The 24,821-nt window shown below is 39.2% G+C and overlaps 1 protein-coding gene across 1 annotated transcript in view; it reads left to right on the forward strand.

The window, feature by feature from the left end:
• Positions 1 to 18,570: 18,570 nt before the first annotated feature.
• Positions 18,571 to 24,821, forward strand: part of parp16 (poly (ADP-ribose) polymerase family, member 16) — a 35,027-nt gene continuing 28,776 nt past the window's right edge. The window contains exons 1-3 of the mRNA XM_039773550.1: positions 18,571 to 19,511; positions 19,797 to 19,978; positions 20,057 to 20,194. Of these exons, the coding sequence (XP_039629484.1) occupies positions 19,802 to 19,978; positions 20,057 to 20,194 (315 nt within the window). The 5' untranslated portion in view covers positions 18,571 to 19,511; positions 19,797 to 19,801. The remainder of the gene's footprint in view (positions 19,512 to 19,796; positions 19,979 to 20,056; positions 20,195 to 24,821) is intronic.

The following is a 24,821-nucleotide window of genomic DNA, read 5'->3' on the forward strand; positions in this document are numbered from 1 at the left end:
CTCCACATTGCCTTTTGTCTACTTTTACCATGAAGCACCACACTGTTCACCTTCCACAATTCCTCATGATCATGTCTAAGGAGAGATGCCGCTTACTTCAGGGTATTGCTGAATAGAATTTGTGACATTTTGTGAGGAAAGGGGGATCTGTGTCTATTATGGCTTTTGCCCATCCATAGGTTGTGGTTGCAAAACAACTTTGACAGATGGTTATATTCGAAGGCAGGATTCCAATCAGACAATTCTGCAGATTTTAACTGCTTTAACCTGAGCAAGGCATGAAAACTGAGAGAAGTGCAAGAGATCACTGGTAGGTTAACTTTCCATTTCAAGAGCTGCACACTCCATGTGAACCATACCCACTGACTCAGGCTGATAGTTTCTTCCTTTCATTGGACTTCCAGGTATCAAGCACTTGCAGTGCACTTGTGCTAGGAGTGAAAGCGTAGATCTTTGTCAGTGTACAAGTTTTGGCCAGTCAAATATACATACAAACTATCGTACAAGGCACCTTTCTCTAGTCTGGAAGATGTTTCACAATTGTTTTTGGTACTTTATTATTTGACTGGATTGTAAATCCTGGGGCTGAATTCACTATGCAAGGTGCCAAAAACTGAACCACAACGTTTGGTGTGTTTACATGTGTATTATAAAAATTGGTTATTCACAGACACCTGTCTTCTCTGTGCAAAATGCAGTGTAAACCCTTCAATCTGAGAAAAAAGGTTAACAGATGTAGCTTTCTCTGCTAGTAACCAGGGTCTGTGGCCACGTAAACCCTTAACTGGTTTACTTGTAAGGATTTTGTGGTCTGCACTTGTCTGTTGCGCTTTGTTTGCACATGCTCTCATTAGTTATTAGTAGGAGTGCCCACAAAATAATTTACCGGAGGCAAATGTTTCCTTCTCCTGGTTAAAATAGTCTGTCTCAACATTTCAGAAGTTGCTAATTTTATGTTGATGAGATGAATGTACACTCCTAAGCTCAGAAGCATATCTCTGTAGCAGTGTTTGGAGTAACATGTTAAAAATAACATGCATTATATAGTCAGATTGCTTTTTAAAATGAGTAGCTTAACACAAATTTTCTAAAAGTAAAAATATCTGCATCTTTTTTATCCCAGCTGAGTGTAAGGAAAGAAGCACATGTACTGGTATGCCAGTCCTTGGCAGGGTTCAGTCATGCAGCTGAGCAGTAGGATGTGCTGCATGCATTCTGGTAACAGAGACATATTAATAATGTGTCAGTTTAGTGTTCATCTAGGTATGTGCTATTGATATCTTGAAACTGTGTGATCAGGTGGTGCAGCGGGTAGTGTTAATACTGCGAATCATCAGTGGCTCAGGTTGAGGATGTAAAAAAAAGGTACAGTACAGGCCAAAAGTTCAGACAACCCTCCTCATTCAATGTGTTTTCTTTATTTTCATGACCATTTACATTGGTAGATTCTCACTGAAGGCATCAAAACTATGAATGAACACGTGTAGAGTTATGTACTTAACAAAAAAAGGTGAAATAACTGAAAACATGTTTTATATTCTAGTTTCTTCAAAATAGCCATCTTTGCTCTGATTACTGCTTTGCACACTCTTGGCATTCTCTCGATGAGCTTCAACAGGTAGTCACCTGAAATGGTTTTCACTTCACAGGTGTGCCTTATCAGGGTTATTTAGTGGAATTTCTTGCTTTATCAATGGGGTTGGGACCAGCAGTTGTGTTGTGCAGAAGTCAGGTTAGTTGGACGATCATTTATTTTTCAACAGGACAATGACCCCAAACACACCTCCAGGCTGTGTAAGGACTATTTGACCAAGAAGGAGAGTGATGGAGTGCTGTGAATGGTCATGAAAATAAAGAAAACACATTGAATGAGGAGGTGTGTCCAAACTTTTGGCCTGTACTGTATTTATAAAACACAAGAAAATTATCACAGGTCTCAGGCTTGTTTTAGGTTGATGATGACGTTCTAATGTTTTAATTACTTTTTTTTTTTAGCAGTTTGATGCATCAGAGTGTTTTTGCCAAAGGAGAACTCCATAAGTGGACTTTCACATGTAAACAGAGATTTTTAAGAAAGCAGGTTTCTACCTTTAACTGGGTTATTTGACTTATTCCAGTTTTTTGTATGCATGTAAACACATTCATTGTGACTGGGACCCACATTGGAATAATTGTGTACCATCTTCTGTGTCTCCTTTATATTTAAGGAAGAACCACAACACCTGACATTGTGAGTGGGACCCACATTGGCACTGGAGTGTATTGTGAGAATTTATTGTTGTAGGAATACAGTAAACAGTCACGCTGCAGAATGAAAATTGGGCATGCACTTCTATACACTACTATACACAATTAAGCACTATACAGGGGCCAATAGACAATAGATAAAACCAACAACGCAAAGCAAGTGTGTGTGGTGCAAATACAATGAGTAGTACGTAAAAATATAATTGACATAGTGAGATTCAAACATACAGATCCAAAAAACAACATGCAATACAGATATAATGTGAATGGTGAATATGAGACAAATTACTGGCTGGACCCACCTATGTGCCAGCAAAGTCAGATGTTGAGGAAAGCAAGTATGCATGGGAATCTGTCACAAGTATAATTGCCTTACTCTTCCATAGTCCTGGATTTCACAGTCCTTTAGCGTCTACCTAATGGCGGGTATGTGAATAGACTGCTTTGGATGTGGGTGCTATCCCTCTTGGTGCTTTAAGCTCTCCTGATAACTCAAGTGAGATAAATGTCCTCCAAAGATGGAGGAGCTGTTCTTGACATGTTTGGGCTTTGTGGTCCTGTGCAGAGCAGTTGCCAACCAAACTGTGATGGCATTGGTAAGAATGCCCTCAATCCTACCCATGAAAAAGCTACCAAGGATTCTGGCTGGCATGCCAAATTCCTCCTTTTGTCTTCTCAGGAAGTACTCTGCTGTAGAGATGTCTTTAGTGTTGTGGAGCCAGATAAGATCCTCACTAATATAAATTCTGAGAAATTTCAAGGTTTTCACTCTCTCCACCTTTGCCTCACCAATGTACAGTGGTGTGTGCTGTTCCCTCCTTTTTGGTGGGGCTACAGTCCTCTCCTTTGTTTCACTAACATTTAAGGAGAGATTGCTATCCTGGTACCACCTCGGAAGATTTACCACCTCCCTCTTGTATGAAGTCTAATCTCTCCCAGTAATCAGTCCAATGCCTGGGGAATCATCAGCCATTGTCTCTACTGCCATCTTTATGTTTAGTTAGAAATGCAGGTAAGCATGCAGCTCTTTGGTGGCTCAGTGGTACCCCAAACTCAAGATATCTTATCATCAAATGTATGGTGCTTACTGACAAACATTTTCATATAATAACTCAGTAGGTGGTACCATCACAATTAGGGGTGAAGCAATAGAAATCAGATGCACTGACATGGAACACACTGGAAATTCAATGATAACATCAATAGCAGGATTTGAATTGACTACCACAAGGATTGAAGTCCAAAGCCTTAACCACTAGGCTACACTACATGCCAGTAATATTGCCCCTAGGGGAAAAAAACTAAAAATACTACATTTAAAAAAGCACTTAGTTACATATAACAATAACAACAATATTTATTTATCATTTTCATAAAAATGATGTAGCTCAAACTGCTTTATAAGATGAAGAAAGAGAAAAAAGACAAAATATAAAAAATAAAATTATGCGATACCAATTAACATACTGTAGAATAAAAGTAAGGTCCGATGGCCAGGGAGGACAGAAAAAAACAAAAAAAACAAAAAAAAAAAACTCCAGACGGCTGGAGAAAAAAAAATAAAATCTGCAGGGATACTAAGGCTACGAATAAATATAGTACTCCTGCACCCAATTACACTCATAGACCTGATTAACAAGTGGCCGTATTACTGACACCCACACTGCGTAAATAAAAGTAATGGCAAATAAATAAAATAATGAAGGCACTGAAAAGAGACCCTAGCTAGTAAATAAATAAAAAATAATGAAGGATGTTTAATAAGAGAGTCTAACGATTGGAGTGCAAAGATAGAGCCATCTCTACGACTTCTCATAGGAACAACTAGATAGCCCTTCAAAGAAATATGAAATGCCTTCACATTACCAGTGTGTAGAGCAATTTAACAGACTACTATTATAAATTTTAGGACTTTTTTAACGGAGATGATGAAAAAATAACATTTACATTTATGATTGTAAGAGAAAAAAATCTAAATTAGCATAAGGCCCCTAATTTGAGGCGTTCATAATGAATGTAATGATTTACTGCATGAAGCAGAAATACACGATAAACAAGAATAGTTGCGCCAAATGTTGAAAGTGTAAATATTTTCAGTTGTAATAGAAATGTCATCTAATATAGGTCCAAATATAACATATTCATAATTATTGAGCTTGAAACAGCCTGAAACAATACCCCAACATGCGTATGTTTAAAATTTGTTATAACCTTCTAGGAGTGTCTCTTAGAAGGCTAGGACCACCGATAAAGAATCAAATAACAAAACTATTATATTAATGATCAGCAACCACGAAATAGCATGAAACAACACTGCACCTGCCTCTATTACTGATATCAATTCTTTCACATTTTTCTAAAAAGGAGCAACTTTGACCCATCGCATCGCATTTAGGGTATGAACCCCTGGGATTCATTGATGTGTCATTAACAATTTCAAGTTCTTCCAGAGGGTGGCGCGGTGGCGCAGTGGTAGCGCTGCTGCCTCGCAGTTAGGAGACCCGGGTTCGCTTCCCGGGTTCTCCCTGCGTGGAGTTTGCATGTTCTCCCCGTGTCTGCGTGGGTTTCCTCCGGGCACTCCGGTTTCCTCCCACACTCCAAAGACATGCAGGTTAGGTGGATTGGCGATTCTAAATTGGTGTGGGTGTGTTTGTGTGTGTCCTGCGGTGGGTTGGCACCCTGCCCAGGATTGGTTCCTGCCTTGTTGGCTGGGATTGGCTCCAGCAGACCCCCGTGACCCTATTCGGATTCAGCGGGTTAGACAATGGATGGATGGAAGTTCTTCCAGAGCTGACCCTTCTTATACGTACTGCGCGTGGGCCCGGGGGTTGGTGGGGGCGCAGACTTCCGTAAGTGCACATTTTTGTCACTTGGTTTGGTTGACTTGAGTCAGATAACTCCTCCCATAACCATAATTCTAATCACAGTTTAACCGCGCGTATTGCGTAACATCACTTAAGTAAGGGTATAAGGTAAAACAACAGCCACCTCAACGCAGCTGCTGTCTGGGGGTCTGCATCTTGACTCTGCTGGGGAGACTCCTGTTTAATGAATCGTCACACTAACGTCGTTGACAGTCACCTGAGGTCATTTTTCTTTAACGAGCAGAGAGACAACTTCAAGTCAACAACAGCCAGGAAAGAAAAAAAGAAAGAAAAAAAGAAAGAACCTTGTGCTGCTTTTTCTATTAAGCCCGCTAACGTTACATCAATTGTCATCACACTAACGTTAACGGTTTACAGTACTGAGTAGCGTTTTAGTAGGTGTAATAGTTTTGATATCGAATGTTTAACTGATATTATCTGGTGTTACAGTACCGCTGACACATGATGGAGGATTATTTATTACCGCCATGTAGACCTCAGGACCTCTACACATGCTAAAGTCTGAAGTGTTTTGCCTGTTAGTACATTGGGGACGCGTTTGTAAATGTTACCAACACACACAGGCGACTCTCTGGATTACTAGTTAGCTACTGGCGAAATTGTGAAAAAGCAACAGACAAGCAAATCTGACATAGAAAAAGAGCAGCCAGTTCAGAGCAACTTCAGTTGTTGGTTCATTTTATTGGCAACTAACATTACTGATTTATTTAATGCTTTATTGCGACCTGCTGTCATTGGAAAAATTAAATGAAATTAAGGTAAATTTAGAAGTGTAGGTGGTACATTCATATGTTAATTTTTAAATATCGAAATATTCAGTTCTGTTTTGACCCTGCATTTACTGCATTAAGTTTATTAATCACGTAGTAGTTGTTATTATCAGTAGTTGTAATGCATCAGTAGTTGCATTTTATATTATTATTAGTAGTAGAAGTATTTAATATTTTATTATTATTAACAGTAGTAGCAGTAGTTGAATTTTATATCAGTATTATCCATCCATCCATTATCCAACCCTCTATATCCTAACTACAGGGTCACGGGGGTCTGCTGGAGCCAATCCCAGCCAACACAGGGCGCAAGGCAGGAAACAAACCCCGGGCAGGGCGCCAGCCCACTGCAGGGCTCGCACACACACACGCACACGCACACACACACGGGACAATTTAGAATCGCCAATGCACCTAACCTGCATGTTGTTGGACTGTGGGAGGAAACTGGAGTACTCGGAGGAAACCCACGCACACACGGGGAGAACATGCAAACTCCACGCAGGGAGGACCCGGGAAGTGAACCCGGGTCTCCTAACTGCGAGGCAGCAGCGCTACCCACACTGCGGCACCATTAGTATTATTGTCATTATTATTATTAGTTAGCAGTATTTATTATTAGTAGTAGTAACAGTAGTTCAATTTTATATTGGTATTATTATCATTATTATTATAAGTAGTAGTAGTATTTTATATATTATTATTACTACTAGCAGTAGTAGTAGTATTCATTATTTTATATATTATTCGCAGTATAGTAGCAGTAGTGTTAAAATTGTTGTTTATATCAAGTAACAAAGAGTAACAGCACATTGGTATCCTGAATCATTATTATTATTACTAATTAGTCCTTCATTTATAAAGGAAGCAAATCAATAATATCACCCATCCATCCATTATCGAACATGCTATATCCTAACACAGGGTCGCAGGGGTCTGCTGGAACCAATCATTCTCATTAAATACCATTAAAGTCCAAATCTGTGAACTTTTTCAAAACATCAGCTCATCACGAGATACTTGAGGTCGTCCATGGCACAACAATGCGTACTGTAAGCAGCTTGGCTATCATAAGCATCAATTCAGATCTCACATAGAAGCTGACCTCACAGATGACTTTGCCTCCGAAAAATCTAGACATGTGGTTTTGTGATAAAAAAAAAAAAACAATCTGAAGAAACCTCTAAACATTCACTTGCAAGTTTCGATTATTAAAAAATGTTTTATTGAAATAAAAAATTATAAGTATGTGATGTGTGAGTCGTTTTTATGCATTATTTAGTTATACATTTATTGTTCTAATTAAAACGGTTATAAAAATGCTAATCTAGTAAATTCAGGCAGAGGTGTTTTGGGAGTTTGGGAGGGTGATTAGGTCCCAAGATAAATATTCCACATTATGCCCCTTTGTATTTGGTTCGGGGGGGCACTGAGTATTTATTACCAGCTTTTCTGAGCACACCTTAAGTCTTACATAACATGGCTTTTTTTCTCGTAGCAGTGGCTTAGGAAGCTAAAGAAAGTGATTTCAAAGCGTTCACGAGTAATACTTATAATCACAAACTGACAATTCCTCTTCCTTAGGCAGTGGCAGGTCAGCACCATACGTAGCTACGAATAGGAGAGTATCGCCGAGCCGCTGGGATGAGCTGAAAAGGAGTATAAAATTCTATGAGGTCAGCCCTGGCCCACTTAAAGCAGAAGGTCCACTCCAGGGTTCGCTGCTCTCTTTATCAGCTCGGTGATGGTGTCCTCAGCCCCGTCTGGTTGCTCTCTGGTGACACCTACAGTCTACTTATGATCAGCGTTTTCAGCTCGGTGTTCAAATAATGGAGGAGCTGATGTGGAGAGAGAACAATAAACGTTGCTGTAGTGTAAAAATGATCATTGAGCTCAACTCTCCCGTACAAAAACGATGTTATCAACCTTGGGCAGCAGGTTTTTGTTCGAATTTCGTTTATATGGTTCATTAGCCTGTTTTATGATACTATTTGGTTCACAATTTTTTTTTTCTTTCACTTTATTTAATAAAAATATGCGTCATTAATTGTGTTTGTTCTTGTTGTTTAATCCAACTGTACAGCTTTAGGAACTGGACAGGCAGAAATACTTAAATTAATTTGATCAAATAAATGCTCTACTTGAGTAAAAAGCATTATTTTCATGTAGAAATAAATCAGGGAAGATCTATATGAATTCTTTCAACTGAACAGTGAATCACATACTCAAAGACACCTTTAAGGGGAAGTGCATTAGGACTGAAACCAGGAAGCACTTCTTTATGCAAAGAGTTGTGGGAGTCTGAAAAAAACTACCAACTCTTGGAGTTGATGAAACCTTGACAACCTTTAACCTCTTTGGTGTTAACCCCGAGTGTGATTTGTACTCAGAATTCTATGTAAATACGGCTAAGCCCGAGTCAGACTCAGGGTGACATGTAATAATTCGCTTTATAGTGTTAAGGACTGTTTTCTGCTGCCATCTAGTAGATGAAATAACATCATGGTGCAAAAAATCATAAATACTTCTGTGGGTTCTGCCCCTTTATGATAACTCTATAATTAATCGTCATGAATGAGGTAGAACCTTCAACCAAAAAGACTGTGAACTTTGACCTGGACACAGGCAGACGGACATTATATTTTCACCGCACACCGTTTATTTACAACTATTATTTACAAACAAGTCACGTGCACAAACCCCAGTGCCTCTTGCACCGATTCCCCCAATGTCCAGGCCACACAGTCCTGTGCCTCTTTTCCTCCTGGCCGCCTCCAGTCCTCACTCCAGCTCCGTCCTCTTCCACCCGACTTCCACTGCTGACTGGAGGGAGGCGGCCCCTTTTATAGGAACCCAGATGGGCTCCAGCTGCTTCCCGGCAATCTCCCACGGACACACCCCCGTGTGGCAGACGTGCCGGCTGCGCACCCAGAAGCCGTCTGGGTGTCCCCTGTCATCTTCCCCCCGGCACTTCCTGGTGTGGCGGAAGTGCCGGGCTCCCGGGATAATAAGGCACTGGGGTGGCCATGGGCCCCTACAGGGCTGGGCTTCCAAGCCCTTTACCCGAGGCCCCCAACATAACCAGGACGGACGCCCCCTCGCGGTCTGGAGGAGGCACAAGCCCTCCTCTCGTCCTCCTGGGCATTCCGGCCGGGCTCCAGCCCCCAGCCCCCAGCCGGGGACCACAATACACAATGGCAAACAAACAGCCATAATGCCAGGTTTAGAACAAACTGGAACAGAACCACTGCTCGAATCTAGTAATAATGATGATAATGTGAACTGGTCATCAGACGTTGACTTGGACCATGAAACTGAAACTTGGTTGGTATATTTTGACCTGCCAAGTTTCAGTGATGCTTGTGTTTGGTGTTGACTTCATACTATTGCTAACTAACAATCCTGCACCCCCTCATTGCTCATTTACAGGTAACCCCAGTCTGTTGATCATAATTATCTGGACTATTTAAAATTTGTTGATGATAGTCTGGTGGAGGAAACAGCTATTGAAATTAACCACAATGTTGAGCAGTGTCAGAACAATTCAAAGTAAACCATTTGTTTGTCACAGTAGCTTGCAGCTTGTCACTTAGAACAAGATGTGGGTGTCCTTCAGTCTCCTGATACTGCAGAGCACAGTGGGTAAGCCAGTCTAGATATGGTACTAGTCCACAAATCGGTTGTTACAGACATCCATTTTCAACAAAGTTATGAGTGTCGTTTTTCATTCACTATGAATTTCCTGCATTTCACTAATAATGATGACCATGATGATGCCAATCACCATATCTGTACCCAGTGCCAAATCTGTACAAACTGTGGGACGTGTATCAGGTGATCATCAAAAATTTACAGAAGATGTATGATCCTAATCGTGACACAAGTATTGATAAATGTCTCCTGGGTTACAAATGAAGGCCATCATGGATACAGTACATTGCATTCAAATGGACACAATACAGTATTAAGTTGTACATGTTGTGCGAAGCAAGCTCTAGGTACATCTGGAACTCAATTGAGATGGCAAGTACAGTCAACATGGCATCACAACATTGTCTGTGCTGTTACTATTGGACCTTATGCTTGACCAAGATTACTGCATAACGATGGACAGTTTCTAAACCTCACCTGAACTGCTTGATATTTACTTCAAAGAAAAACTGATGCATAAGGCTCTGTACTACCAAATCAATGTGATATGCCTGGTGACTCCGGCACTCCACTCATGTGAATGTGTCAAGCTGCAGTGTGGTGCAGTAGCTGTGTGGCAAAAAGACAAAATGGCTGTGATCAAGTAGAATGACAAGAAAGCACTGCACACAATGCAGCAACTGCCAATGTTTCTGTAAGTCATTATGCCTTGCGCTGTTATAGGCTACCAGTAAAGGTGTAATGCACAATAACGTCCAGTGAGTACACTTGACGTGAGTATTCCTAGTGTGGTCGAAAGAACGTCACAAATACCAAAATAAAGGTTTGGGGACCGTCCCCGTATATTGTCGTACAGACAATAATGAAAAAATGCAATGATTCAAAGTCCTGAAAGTACAATGAAAAAAATTACTGTAACAAAATGGTGGTTATATAGTACATCAAAACAGGTGACAGGAAATGGTTGGCAAATGGTGACGTTGCAGCAGGAACCGGAAACAACGTCATTCTGAGGAGCCGGAAGTGACGTCATCGCGGCCATTCTGAAACCCGGACGTTGCAGGATTATTTTTCTTCTTGTTTTCTGTTGGTAAAAGAGAGTTTAGGTAAGCACCACGTGACAACCCCTTATCTTGCGATGTTTTACTCACCTTTAGGCTCTTTGACTGCCTCCTAATCGTACATGCGTGACACTAGTTTCAGACTTTTTGATGCGCTTGCTGCTTCCTGAGCAGCTCTTCTCTCCACCCTAGTGGCCTGCTGCTTCTCTTATTTCATCAGCATCTTTTCGTGTTAAAACTGATTAATTTAGGTTTTGTGTTGCAATTACTTAAGTTTGTTTTCTTTACTTTTTCACTTAAGCTGGCATTTAAGTATTCAATCTGCCTCAAGAATGATTAAAGATATGAAGAGGTAGGGGAAGTGACTGCGAAGGTGGTAGGGAATGAGAATGGCGCCCATACACATGCGCCACACGGCCGCCCTGCTGCACGCTGCTGAAAGTTGATTCTACAATAAAATAAAAATTAAAGGAGTAATAAAAATCATCACCACAAAAGCGGATAGTAGACGTCACGTAGTACAGTATATGTGTACCAAATTTCAAGTCAATAGGTGAAACGGTTTGAGAGCTACAGGTGATTTAAAATCCTGGACAGACAAACGAACAGCCACGGTAGCGTATTATATAAGAAGATAATAACACAATGGGCAGTGTCGATCGTGCGAGTCAGGCAGTAACATTTTATAGGGTCAGGTACAAGCAACAGAAAAAATATTACAAAAAAATCTTTGGATGTCTACTTTAAAAGAGCCTATAAGCATTTTGTTTCAAATCATACCACACGAAGCACATATACTAAATGTGCATCAGTACAGCACTGGACACTAGACATACTTTTCCTAAAATGATTATGTTGTGATTTTGGTATTTACATATTCCTATTACACATAATAACAAATGTTGATGTTGAAAACAAAATTCAATGCTTTATTTGTGTTTTATCATGGTAAACATATTACTAAGATGGCTACAAAAGTGTCTGATGGAGATACTGGGACAGCTTAGCTATTTGCTCAACAAAAAGCCTGACAGACTGTATGGTCTCCTCTCATATGTCAAATGTCTTATGTTCTAAATAGGACTTTACTTTCTCTGTATTTACAACTGTGAGCTCAAAGTAGTACCTGAAAGAGTGACAGTACAAGGGACTGAAATGAGGTTTCTGCTCAGACTTTATTAAGGTAAAGAGGAGCTTAGCAACATGTGATAATGTTGGACTAGAAGCGCAGCTGCTCTGGTTCAGCAGGGGGCAGTTGAGCAATACAGGTTTCAGAATGGTTACAATTTAAAAGTCAAGGGTTTCTTTATTCTTTAATAAACCACATTCATATAATAGTGTCAAAACCTCAATGTCCATTAACAGGTTAGTTGATTTCCTATAAACTTAGTTGAAGTCAACAAAGATTTTGCTTCTTGAACACTTTTGAGTGTATCTTGTGAATTTTGACACAAGTATTGATCACAAAAATCACCTTTAAATTTTTCTATCGTGTATGATTTTTGTTACGAACAAGGTGTCCCAAAAAAACAAAATTGCCCACTAGATTTTCCATCAAACCCTGGCTAGATATAATAATAATAATAATAATAATAATAATAATAATAATAAGAAGAAGAAGAAGAAGAAGAAGAAAAAGAAGAAGAAGGTTACATTTATATAGTTCTTTTTTTGCAACTCAAAGTGCTTTACATAGGCAGAAGAGAACCACTTCAACCACCACCAATGTGGACCACCTCCATGGATGATGTGACGGCAGCCATTATTGCACCAGTGTGCTCCCCACACGTTAGCTATTAGGTGGTGAAGGGGTGAGAGAGATAGCCAATGAGATACAGGGGATCTTTAAGGGGCCAGAATACAAGAGGTCATGATGGGAAATTTAGCCAGGACATCGGGATGCACCCTACTCTTTACAAAGGATGCCCAGGGATGTTTAATGACCACAGAGAGTCAGGACCTCAGTGTTACATCTCATCTGAAGGACAGCACCATTTTTACAGCACATTACTGCACAGAGGGGAATATAAGGGTGAGCAGCAGGTCTTCATAAAATACAAAGTTTATTTTCACAAAATATTAAGGCTCCAAAGAGCACAAAGGCATAAAAGAGTTGCCAGCAATGGCAATCCATGGTGAATAACGCCCCAATACAGTATCTAAAGCAAAGTCAAAAAATCTTAAAAATCAAAAATAGCAGAAGCACAGTAAAACCACAAGAAGCTCAACAACTCCCTAGTGCATTCAAAATGAACCAACAGGATCTGTGGGAGGCCTACTGGATTTATAGGGCGGAGGGCAGTTCCTGGCTGTGAATGTCAGGTGGTCACACCTACAAAACACCTGGCAAAGAATATACAGAAGATAATTACCAAGAATAACGTTAACAAAAATAAATGGCTCAACAAAGAATGAAAATGTCAATGAAAAGACTTTGAATCCCAGCCAGAGGAAAAACTCTAGCTGAGATATAACAATTTAATTGCAGTCATCTATTTTTGTAATTTCTTCTCATAAGTATACAAATACAATACAACTTTTATTTATTCTTTATTCATTATTACTTGACTCACCCCTTAATCCAAGGTAACTTACATTATCTATACTAATAAAAGGCAAGGCTGTCACTGACTCACTCACTCACTCACTCATCACTAATTCTCCAACTTCTCCAACCATGTAGGTAGAAGGCTGAAATTTGGCTGGCTCATTCCTTACAGCTTACTTACAAAACTTAGGCGGTTTCAATTCGAAATTCTACGCGTAACGGTCATAACTGGAACCTACTTATGTACATATATACGGCCATAGCCTGCAGCTTAGTCACCGTGTGAGGCGGAGTTAAATTCCTCATCGTCACGCCTCCCACGTAATTGACTGCCTGTCCATATAAGGCCGTCCATCAGCGGCAATCCAATAGAAACACTCTGCCACTAAATATTTGCGGGTGAAGGACTGTGCTTATGTAGACAAAGATAAAATGGTCAGGGTGGTGTTTGGCACAAACGCAGCAAAACTGTGAGAGAAACTTTTAAGTGCAGGGTCTTAGCTAACATTAAATAAAGCCGTGGACATCACACGAGATAGCACAAGCACAGTTGAGAACCTTCGAATCATGTACTCCGAGTGGCTCACGTGAACTGACTGTGAACGCAGTAAGCAGACAAAAAGCAACAGCTCCAAAGAGCGCTGAACAAAAAACGCATTACACAATTGAGAAGGCAGCAAAAGAATATGAAGCGACTGAGGCATACAAGCATATTCATAAGTGCAGCTACTGCGGAAACAAAGCACACGGTGGAAAAAGTCAATGCCCAGCTAAAGGAAAACAGTGTAAAAAAAACCCGTGCATGCAGTGTGTGATGTCTCAAATAAAGAGGAAGACGAGCTGTTTATTGATGCAGTAAGAAAGGAATCAATGAATGAAACCTGTTATCTTTACAACGGTGGACAAACACGGAATGTAACTTGAACACATCACATCCTCCAAATACGAACCTGATTGAAAGAAATAATGATAATCAAATCCTTGATGACAGCAACACTCATAACAGTCACAAAACAATTACATTGACAATCATGTTACGTTATTTTTTAAAATGTTTCCTTTTCTTTTTCATTACTTCTTTAACACACTACTTCTCCGCTGCGAAGCGATGGTATTTTGTTAGTCTGAGATATAATTGGTCATATTTCTTTTGTTTTTCCAATTGGAGCATAGGCAGGTGAAGTGACTTGTTCATGGTCATACAGTGATTGCAGGATTTAAATCCCCAGCCTCAGGGTTTGAAATCCAAAGACCTAGCCACTATGCCACACTGCCTGCCACATCTGTGAAGATCTAAAAGTAGCAGCACTGAGACTATAAATGCATCTGGGTTATCCCAAACAGAGCAAATTAGATCGCTTCCTAAGAATTAATTTTAAGGGCAGAACGGTGTGGTTCACTCCTGCTGACCCAACAAAGATTATTTGTGGCTTTTCTTCATATAAAACTTTGATCAATGAAAAATGTTGTGAAGGGGGATAAACAAAAAAGGTCAAGGATTTCCATATTTGGGGCAGACATTTCCACAAATAAGTGATGCCAGCATAAAGGAAGGCATTTTTGTTGGTCCTCAAATCAGACATGTCATAAATGACGAGCGGTTTGAAGATCAGCTAGTGGGGCCAGAGGAAACTGCATTGAAGACATTCAAGGATGTTGTTGAGAATTTTCTTAACAACTATAGAGCAACAAACTACCTCCAGGTGGTTGCTGCTTCAAGCATACAAAACCATGAAGAGCAACATGTTGTTAAAGATTAATATTCTGCATTTGGACTTGAACTTCTTCTCTGCAAATAACTAGTGCAGTCAGTGAAAAGCATGAGGACAGTGCAATGAAGGAAAAGCAGTATCAAGGCAAGAGGAACCCATCTTTGTGGCTGTCTATTGTTGAACTTTAAAACAAGAAACATCAGATGCAGAGTTGAAACAAAAATCAGCAGCAAATCAAGTCATGTGCAAGTGCATGGGAGGCAGCTTAAGTGCTCTAGTGATGGTAATTACCCACCGAACCCAGAGTTGGCGCGATGTTCTAATGCCTTCTTTCTTTCCCGTCTTCTGCAGAACAGATGATTGACTGTCATTCAACTAACAATGTCACTACCGTTGTCTGCCCTCCTGGACCCACGTCTTACAGCCTGGAACCCATATGACCTGAAGTTTGGCCATTTCAAAGGGAGTTTGATTCTGAGCTCTAGTTTTTGTTTATAACTTTTGTAATTATATGGGGTCACCCTCTTTGACATTGCCTTGTCTCCTCTTTAAAATGTATAGCTCAGTTGAACTAATGCTGTGTGTCAGCATCATTAAGGGCTTAAACACACGAAATCTGACAAAAGTTAATTTCAGGTTTCCCCAAATTCCTATGTGATACAGTTCATATGAGGTTACATATGTGTTCTGCTTGATGGTGTCTATCATAATCACCAAAAAGTTTTCGGGAGGAAACACTTTTAAAAAATGTGTTGTCCAGAGTTATAGATAAGTAGCTTTTAATTTGGTATAATTAAAAGTTCTCATATTTTTTTATCAGGGAATCAATGCAGCTGTCACATTTTCTAGGTGAGGGTTTTGTACGCACTAATCGTGGCACTGGTGACACAATGGTGACATGTTGCATGTGGATTAACTTACTGTACTTGGTGCACATGATAATAATCACCCTACAAACCCTATAAGGAAGAGGACATTAAAGTGCAATGAACTACATGGCCCACAGGTAACTTATTATGTTTTGCACATATTTCTGTCATTCATATCTGGATGGAAAAAGTACTAAGAATTTAATGACTAAAAAAGTGCAGTATAAAGGTGTACTGTTCATTGACATATTTATTGATTTTGTTTTTCTCATAAAATTTAAAGTAAGCAGCTTTCAAAATGCAAGCCTGTTAGGAAGCCATGACAGCACTGTCTTTGGGAAGACGAGAATAGCAGCAGTTGATCATAAGATGGTATTTTTAGCTCATCCAGTTAGTTCACTTGTGTCTGTAATCTATGGTGCAAAAGCAAGTGTAAACTCTAGGTAATGATTTTGGGTGGGCATGATAAAGGTGAACCCGATATTGGCTACAGTTGTAACTGTAGCTACTTAGCCCCAAACCATAGAAACAGCAATACCCAACCAAATTTTTGGTCCAAATAAATGATTTTTATTTGACAAAACGCAAACCACATACAATCAGCACCAAAATAAACTCTTCACAATACTCCTTCCTCCTCCAAAAAAGTGTTACCCACTACCTCCCGACTCTGACTCAATTAAAGTGAAGCAGCAGGCTTTCTTTAAAACTAAATCCTGGGACTGCTTCCGGTTTCCTGTTCAAGTCTTCCGGAAACCAGGGCAGTCCTTCCCCTGCAGTGCAGGGTTGTGTTTCCGGACTCTAAATCACATGCCATCCTGCGGGTGTCTTAATCTGGACCAGCCTTGAGGGAAACTGCCACCTGTCATGTAGGGGAATGAACTTTTCCCAGTAAGCCACTTCGCCCAGTCCATCCATTATGGCCTCCTGGCTGGGTATGAATCCTTTCTTTATCCCAGCCAGAATGCCTGTCCTTCCTCTCTGGCACTTACACAGTATACAATGGATTGGAATTAATGATACTATTCATTAAGGCTTCCATGATGGTTGGGATGAAAACCAGAGCTAAAAGGTGTCCACTGGACTGTGACTAGGACCTACTGATTTGCGTCACACTAGTGCTAGAAAGGAGCATCAGGTTCTGTAAACACCCAGAAAAGTAACAAAATAAGTCTTAACACACTGTTTTGTCATGGTAGGGTCCAAGGGTGACCCTTTATTATATTGGCTTTACAAGAAAGCCCTATATACCCATAGTCTTGTCGCATTACCAGGGTTGACTGCTACTGTAGTTTAATGCTTCATCCATTCTTTTACATTATATAACCCTAAGTAAAGAGATCTGTTCTCGAGTTCCAGTACAGTTGGGGGAAATGTTACAAATACATTCATGTAATACAGATAATATGCCCAAAATAATGAAAAAGTAAAATGAGTGTGACAAAAATACCATTATAACCTACTACTTTGTAGTTGCTTGTTACTAGGTGGTCCTCTGTCTTATGTTCTGGTCCAGCTTGCTTTTTGCTTCCATGTAGCTTTTGAATGGAGATATCAATGGCCTGGCTTCCTCCTTATCAACAGGTGCAAAATGACAGAAACAGAATAAGCCTCATTGCTGTTGGTAAGGATGTCTATTGCTGACTACGTTGTTCACAGTTTGCCTCTGAAGTGACATTGCAGCACAGAGTCTATTTAAGATGGTGTTTTCTTGTGTCCTTTCATGAGTTTGGTGATAACACATAAATGCCCTTAACTGAGACATATGATGAGGCCTTATTAGTGTGTTATAAAGCTTAAGCATAACCTCACTTGACTTGTACTCCACACATTGATATATACACTATTTTTCACTTTTTTTATCAAGATATCATTACATTGATTTACAAATAGTCATTACTAGTGTTTCTAATGACTATTGCTACTTGAAATGACTGATTTATTAAAGTTATTATTCACATATGAATGCAAAGCTGCAATCTCAGCAGCCATTCTTTCAGTGGCCTAATGGTCAACCCTTAGGTTATCCTAAGTTAGTCCTATTTACATACTAATTGGTTATTTGAGCAACATCTGTAACTGTGTTAGCACACCTGAACCATCTTATTCACTTCAATAAAGCAAATAAATTCTCTTTCTTTGTGTTTCAAGGTACTGGCATTTCTAAAATGCAATTCTGGGATACAAAATGGCCAAAATAAATCATAACACAGCATTAGTCCACTGTTTGTGTGTGTGTGTGTGTGAAATTCAGGTTACTCCATGAAGGAGAATGCCAAGACACTGAAGATTTCATGAAATGGTGTCAACTCTACTGTATTGAGATAGATAGATAGATAGATAGATAGATAGATAGATAGATAGATAGATAGATAGATAGATAGATAGATAGATAGATAGATAGATAAATAAAATACATTATATCATAGACAGACTGATAGTATCTATTTATCCAAGTGCATTTGAAGGTAAAATATATTGCAATGCTTAAAAATGTCAAATGTGAGATTTCCAATATTTTTAAAAGCTGATTTTTTTCTGTTTAGCATATGAAAATGCTTTTTATATAAGGCAAAATTAAATTTAAGAAGTGGAAAGAAATAATTAACTAGTCACGCATCTCACCACAATTGTATTGTAATACCCCGGCTTGGACGTATCCTGGTGGCTGACATACTTTTGCGTCTGGAGATGGAGCGGTGAAGGAGGAGGGGCTGGGAGGAAGAAAACGGGTGGTACCTTGGATGGGGGAGATGAAAACAAGGGCAGGGGTCTTATGGAGGATTCGAGAATGGCAAGAGAATGTGGGGGAAAAAAAGAGAATTTCGGTGGCGTGAGACAGAAAGTTCTGAAAACGGAAAAGTACTTAGGGTGTCTCTTATAGCCAAAGCAATGGAAAGGTTATAGTTGTAAATAGTTTAATTGCATTCGCGTATATTAAATTGCGTAGAAAATAAACTGTTTCTTGCAATTTCTGTTTTGTCCTGCTGTGCCTTCCATCTAAACATTGTACGAGGGGTGTCGCTACTACATACACACTCACACATATTATGCATATTTATACGTTTTAATGGCTTGTTAATCATATTAAAGGCTGCGCAGAATTTTCTGTTAGAAGTTTTAAGTTTTAGTTTTTGTACTGATCAACGAATGATAGATCGCCACACTTGATACATTGCAAAAATGTTGAAACACTTTGACGAGGGCACATCAGCAACCTAAAATCACTGCAATGAACAACGCCAGACAACTAGACATTTCATTTCGAAACTGATTTTCACAAAGCTACACCGCGTTGTCTAGAAGTAAAACTTGCGCTTTCCGAACCAATAATATTTTACGAGCAGTGAAATAAGGAACAACAGCAAGATGAACAATCCTACCCTAGCAATATGGCCGCTACGACGCGACTTTTTTTTCTAGCAATATTATGCGCATGCTCAGGTCCCTGTTTTTGTGGTCAAGCATTTAAAGCGGACAAGTTGGAACATATCAGGAGTCTTGTAGTGTCCTATCCACAGCTGAATGTGCTGACACGTTTTGGCGGTTGTTTTGGATGCTCCTAACATAAGACAGATAAAACCTTATGGGGACTGATCGGAGCGGTTTCTATAGATTTTTTCTTCCCTTCAACCAGGCAGCAGTACGGACAGCCATGCGAGTAGACAGGCGGGGTCTCGGGTCGCTCTAGGTAGGAGATGGCCAATCTAGAACACTGTACTGGTTTTCGGTGTGCTTGTGGTAACCTGTCTGACCTGCTGTAGACAGGTGAGGCGCCAAATGAATTATCTTTTTTGTTTTAAAAAAAAATCTTTATTAGTTATGTTTAATTTTGAAATATAATTATGTTTTAGATCGAAATGTGATTCCAAATGACATTTAAACTAGCAGACGTAGCCAATAAGTAGTTATTTATGCTTCTCATTTATCTAAAGGTAAACTTTTTCTGCCATCACACTCACTGTGGCGGTTATGTTGCGTTTTGCATAGCAGTCTTTGGATAGTAGAACATAAGTGATTGTTACTCAGGCTTGTTCCGAATTCTTCTCGTAGTGGACATGCAGCCGCCGGACAAGACACAGGAGGTCAGACAACTGCTGGAGAGGGACTTGCTGGCGGCAGACTTGAAGTGCAGCCTCCTTGTGTCGGCGGCGCAGAGCTACAGACGGGATTCGGTCCTCCGACCATTTCCTCCCCAGTACATTAATTCGGAGGAGAAGGAATTCGATGCATTGGCAAGTATCGTTCTTTAAATCGGCCATCTGCCATTTGGTTTACCTCCCAGTCTCCTCATTGTTCATCATTGTGTTCAGTTGGCAGATGTATTGTCCCTGTCCAGTTTACGAGAATATCAACAGGCCCTGCCCACAAAAGAGCCTCCGTCCTTGGATTTGATCCACTGGGCCTTGACATCCAAGAACTTCACCATCAGGACATTACCAAAAGACGAGGTAGCTTCTGTGTTTCTCTGATTTGAATTAAGTGCAGTGTTTGGATTTGCCTAACTTTTACCTTTCGCAGTCTTATCTGATTTAAGAGGGTGAGGTGCTGGAGCTGGAAACTTTGGCACCATGGACAAATATATTTTTCTCATTTACTAAAGGTACAGTGAAATGTTAACAATCCCTATAAACTAGAAATATTTCATTTCAAAGCCTGTAAACATTCAAATGAACAATTACGATAAATTGAACAGTTGAACAATTGGGGGAAGATGGTGGAGAACATGGAATGTGAAAAAATATGAACATACAGTTGGAGTCCTTTGCAACACCTACGGTATACAGGGAAATGAATGCAGCTCTCAATGATAATTAAATTATTTTAAAAGCATCCATCTGTCTCAACCCACCCCCACCCAACCTGCCGACTTTGCATAAATATTAATACTTGTTACCTGGCTGACACCTTTTATCCAACGCAACTTACAACATCTGAGAGATACAATTGAGTGTGTTTCTTTTTGTTTTGCCAATTGGAACACAAGCATGTGAAGTGACTTGCTCATTGTCGCACAGTGTCAGTAGTGGAGTCTGAAGTCCAAAGCCTTAACCACTATGCCACACTGCCTACCTACAGTTAACAAAATCTACTTTGTTTGCAGGGAAGACTATTAATATACTAAAGGATTTCACATTTTGAGACTCAATAATTGCAATCGCACTTCGGGAAAAAGAAATGGCATGTCATTTGTTTCTTTACTGCTTGTAGAACAGTATGCAATTAAAAAATTTATTTAACAAAAATAACATTAGGAGACTTTTTAATTATTACTAAAGTGAAAATTGGGCTTCCATTGTTCTTTGCTTAGGTGTGCAAAATTTGCAGACCTTCCTTAATGAATGTAACACAAAATATGTTCTGCAGGTGTGTATTTGTGTTGTTGAAGGCAGACAAAAGACTTGAACTCCATTGTAGACTTAATCGTCACAAACATTATTGATCCCTGGGGAAAACTGCATTGTTACTGCAGACCAAACAAGTTCTCAGCAGTAAGATACAAAATACAATTGATATTTTTGGTCATTTTAATTTTTTATATTTATCTAATGTTGTTTTGTAATGTACAGTTTCACACTACATTTAATGAAGGAATTTTTAACTCCATCATAATGGCATTAAAAGTACATGATACAGACTCCAACAGATGTGTAAATGCTTTCATTGTGAACAGGCATTATCCTCATTTTTGAAGTGAATGATTAACATTTAATACAGTCATGCTCGCACAGATGAAATATTGATGAGCCTTCATTTTAACAGATCTTCTCACACATCTTAAATGCAGCCGATTAAGCTCCAATACACTGTTTAGTATGCTACATCTTCTGAATGGAGTATAATTCAACTGTATGCATAAAGCAGTGACATGTTCAATTCATTTTCTTAAAGGTCTTTCGCAAGAGATCTCAGAATATTTGATTTATTCACCCTGAAAATAGGAAGGCATTAAAGGCTTTTAAGTCTACTGAGCAAATGTTTTCTTGGTCTGAAAGACCACTTGGAGGAACTAAACCTTTTAAGTGTTGGAACAGAGAAGTCTGTGTGGGACCTGACTGAGGTTTTCACAATTTTCAAAAAATAAAGCTTCTCTAGATTCTTCTAGACATTCAGTCACCATCTTGAGGGCGGGGGTGTAAATCATTCAAAATGTATTCAAGACTGACCTCAGCAGAAAATTCTGTATTTAATTTGTTTCTGATACAGATCCTTGAATAATTTTAACTTTTCTAACCAGTGTTAATGAAAAGAATGGTGGTTTAGTTTTGTTGGTCAATTTCTCTTTGTTAGTTTATTTAAAAGCATATTTGTGAACAAATCATTACCCAAGAATTAGATGGACGATTCTCGTTCATGTAATTCATGAACTGAATTATTACCCACAAAAAAGTCACATGATTCTTGCTCACTTGTGATTCAGTTATTTTAAATATGCATAATACATGTGTCAAGCATTGTATACTGACAAAGGACAATGCCATATGAATTATTATGTTACATACACATATGTAATTATATATTTATATATTTATTATATACACAAAATAATATCAATTGTATATTTGTGATACGATCAGAGGAGGTGGACTTTACATATGTGTCAGTGTCCAGTCTTTAAAAATGAATAAAAAAGAATTGATTCCCTTAAACGGGTAGTTGAAGAGAATCAATTAAGAAAAGTTCATTGAAATGCCCATTAGTAATAGAGGAGCAAAAGTGATGGTGCTTGCTGCTTTGCTATGCTATTTACATTATTTCAATATGGTATATGAGCTTCCTTAAATTATACCCGAAGCCACTCCATTTTGAAGCACTGGACTGGAGCCTGTTGCTTTAGCATCAGCTTCAAGAAATATATACCAGGTCTGGAAAGGGATGCTTCTCCATCACAGGGCACATTAATCTCACACCTGCATTTTCTCCTACTGGGTAATTGTAAATTGTCAAATCAACCTCATGTATATTTCTGGGATATGGAAGGAAACTCCACATAAACTTGGGTAGAGAATGTGCAAATGTCACACAGATCACAGATTATGTCATATCATCTATTGTTAAACCGTAATTCTAAAATTTTTATTATGCTGTCTTAAGGAATTGTTCTGTTGTGTATATTGTATTGTATTGACCCCCTACTTTTGACACCTACTGCACGCCCAACCTACCTGGAAAGGGGTCTCTCTTTGAACTGCCTTTCCCGAGGTTTCTTCCATTTTTCCCTACAAGGTTTTTATTGGGAGTTTTTCCTTGTCTTCTCAGAGAGTCAAGGCTGGGGGGCTGTCAAAAGGCAGGGCCTGTTAAAGCCCATTGCGGCACTTCCTGTGTGATTTTGGGCTATACAAAAATAAACTGTATTGTAAACTGTATCCCATGCCAAGGATTGAATCCAGGACAGTGGAGCTTTGATGCTGCAGTGCTAATTTAATATGCCATTTAATGCCTGAAATGCATGGGATGATAACAAACTTGAGTTTTAAAATAATAATTTAAAGTTTAATGCTTTATATTAAGTTATACGTTTATTCAAATAAATCCCCATGAAAAGACGTGTTGTGTTTAGCACTGTTGTCAAAGAGATCAATTTCCTGAGATGAAATCTTATGCTTGATTGCTGTCTTTTTTGAGTTTGGAGGTTCTACCTATTTCTGTGAGGATCCTTCTCCATTTACTTTGGCTTTCCTCATTCTTTTGAACAAGATGCTTTTAAATTGATTAGTGATTTTAAATTCGTCTAGTATTGGTATGTGTGTGTGAATGGTCCCTGCAATGTGCTGGCACTACCTGGAGTTGGTTCCTTCCTTACACCCAGTACTGTTGTATTTTATGTACTTGTCATGTCACTTTCTAACCCACTTAATCCAGACCAGGGTCATGGGGGAGCTGGAGCCTGTCCCAGCTAGCATAAGGCTCAAGGCAGAAACAAACCCTGGATAGGGCGCCAGTCCATTGCAGGGCAAACACACACTAGAGCCAATTCAGCATTGCCAGATCACCTAACTTGCATGGCTTTGACCAGTGGGAGGAAACCAGAATTCCCAGAGGTAACCCCTGCAAGTCACTGGGAGAACATACAAACTCCATGCAGGAACGACCCAGGATTCAAACCCTGGTCTCGCTACCACTGGAAAGCCATGCTGTTTGAGAATATTATGTTCTGTTTCGGAAATTTTTCAAAGAACTGAGTTTTTAATATAACATTACTTTCTAGTAAAAAGTACATAATGCTAACAGTAAGGCTCTCAACATGCTGTTTTCACAATATCTTGTATAAAAGTTTAATAAATGAATTGAACACTACTTGCTTTTCATTACAGATAACATTTTTATGTTAATTACCACTGGTAGAAATAATAATAAATAATGTTGTGATGCCCCACATCCCATTCACTTTTAAGGACTTCCTTTAAAAAAAAAAAAAGAACTGCTGGCAATGTGTCATATCCTTCTAGTTTGTTCTGAAAGGCATTTGTGAACATTGGAGTTTTCTGAATGTAACAAATAGCTCTTAAAAACACACCTATTCGCAAAGCTGCTTGGAAATGCTGTCTGCTTGCCTATAAACAGCTGTACTGCCATTGTCCTCCATTATCTAGCTGTTAGACTGCTATGTTTCATGTAATGATTTGAGTAACAATAGTACTAGATTTTTTTGGGTCGGTTGCATTGTACTTGAGATAGCACTGTACCCAATCCTCGGTTCTAAGTGCTGTCTTCATGAACAACAGAACAAGATCAATACCAAGTTTCCCTAATTCACAGCTAGTCTTTTTGAAGCTTTGTGTTTCTGTGCTCGCACAGCATGCCATCTAATTGCCAGCTAATGTTGGAATACTGGAAATTAATGTCTCGTCTTCTCTCTACTAATGAGCTGCAATTACACATTCCTGTCAATTCAAAGGGACAGAGTAAAGGGGAAAAGTATGTCCTCATGTAAAGTTATTAAAAAAAACTATTGTAATCGTTAAGCTACATTGCATTGGTTGTCGTTATTGTAAACGTTATTCACTTTTAGCATATGGAAAGACACAGAATATAATGACAACAAGAGGTATGCATTAATAGAATTGTATCTGAAGC

The sequence above is a fragment of the Polypterus senegalus genome, chromosome 12 (genome assembly GCF_016835505.1).
Source record: "Polypterus senegalus isolate Bchr_013 chromosome 12, ASM1683550v1, whole genome shotgun sequence".
Taxonomy (NCBI): Eukaryota; Metazoa; Chordata; class Cladistia; order Polypteriformes; family Polypteridae; genus Polypterus; species Polypterus senegalus.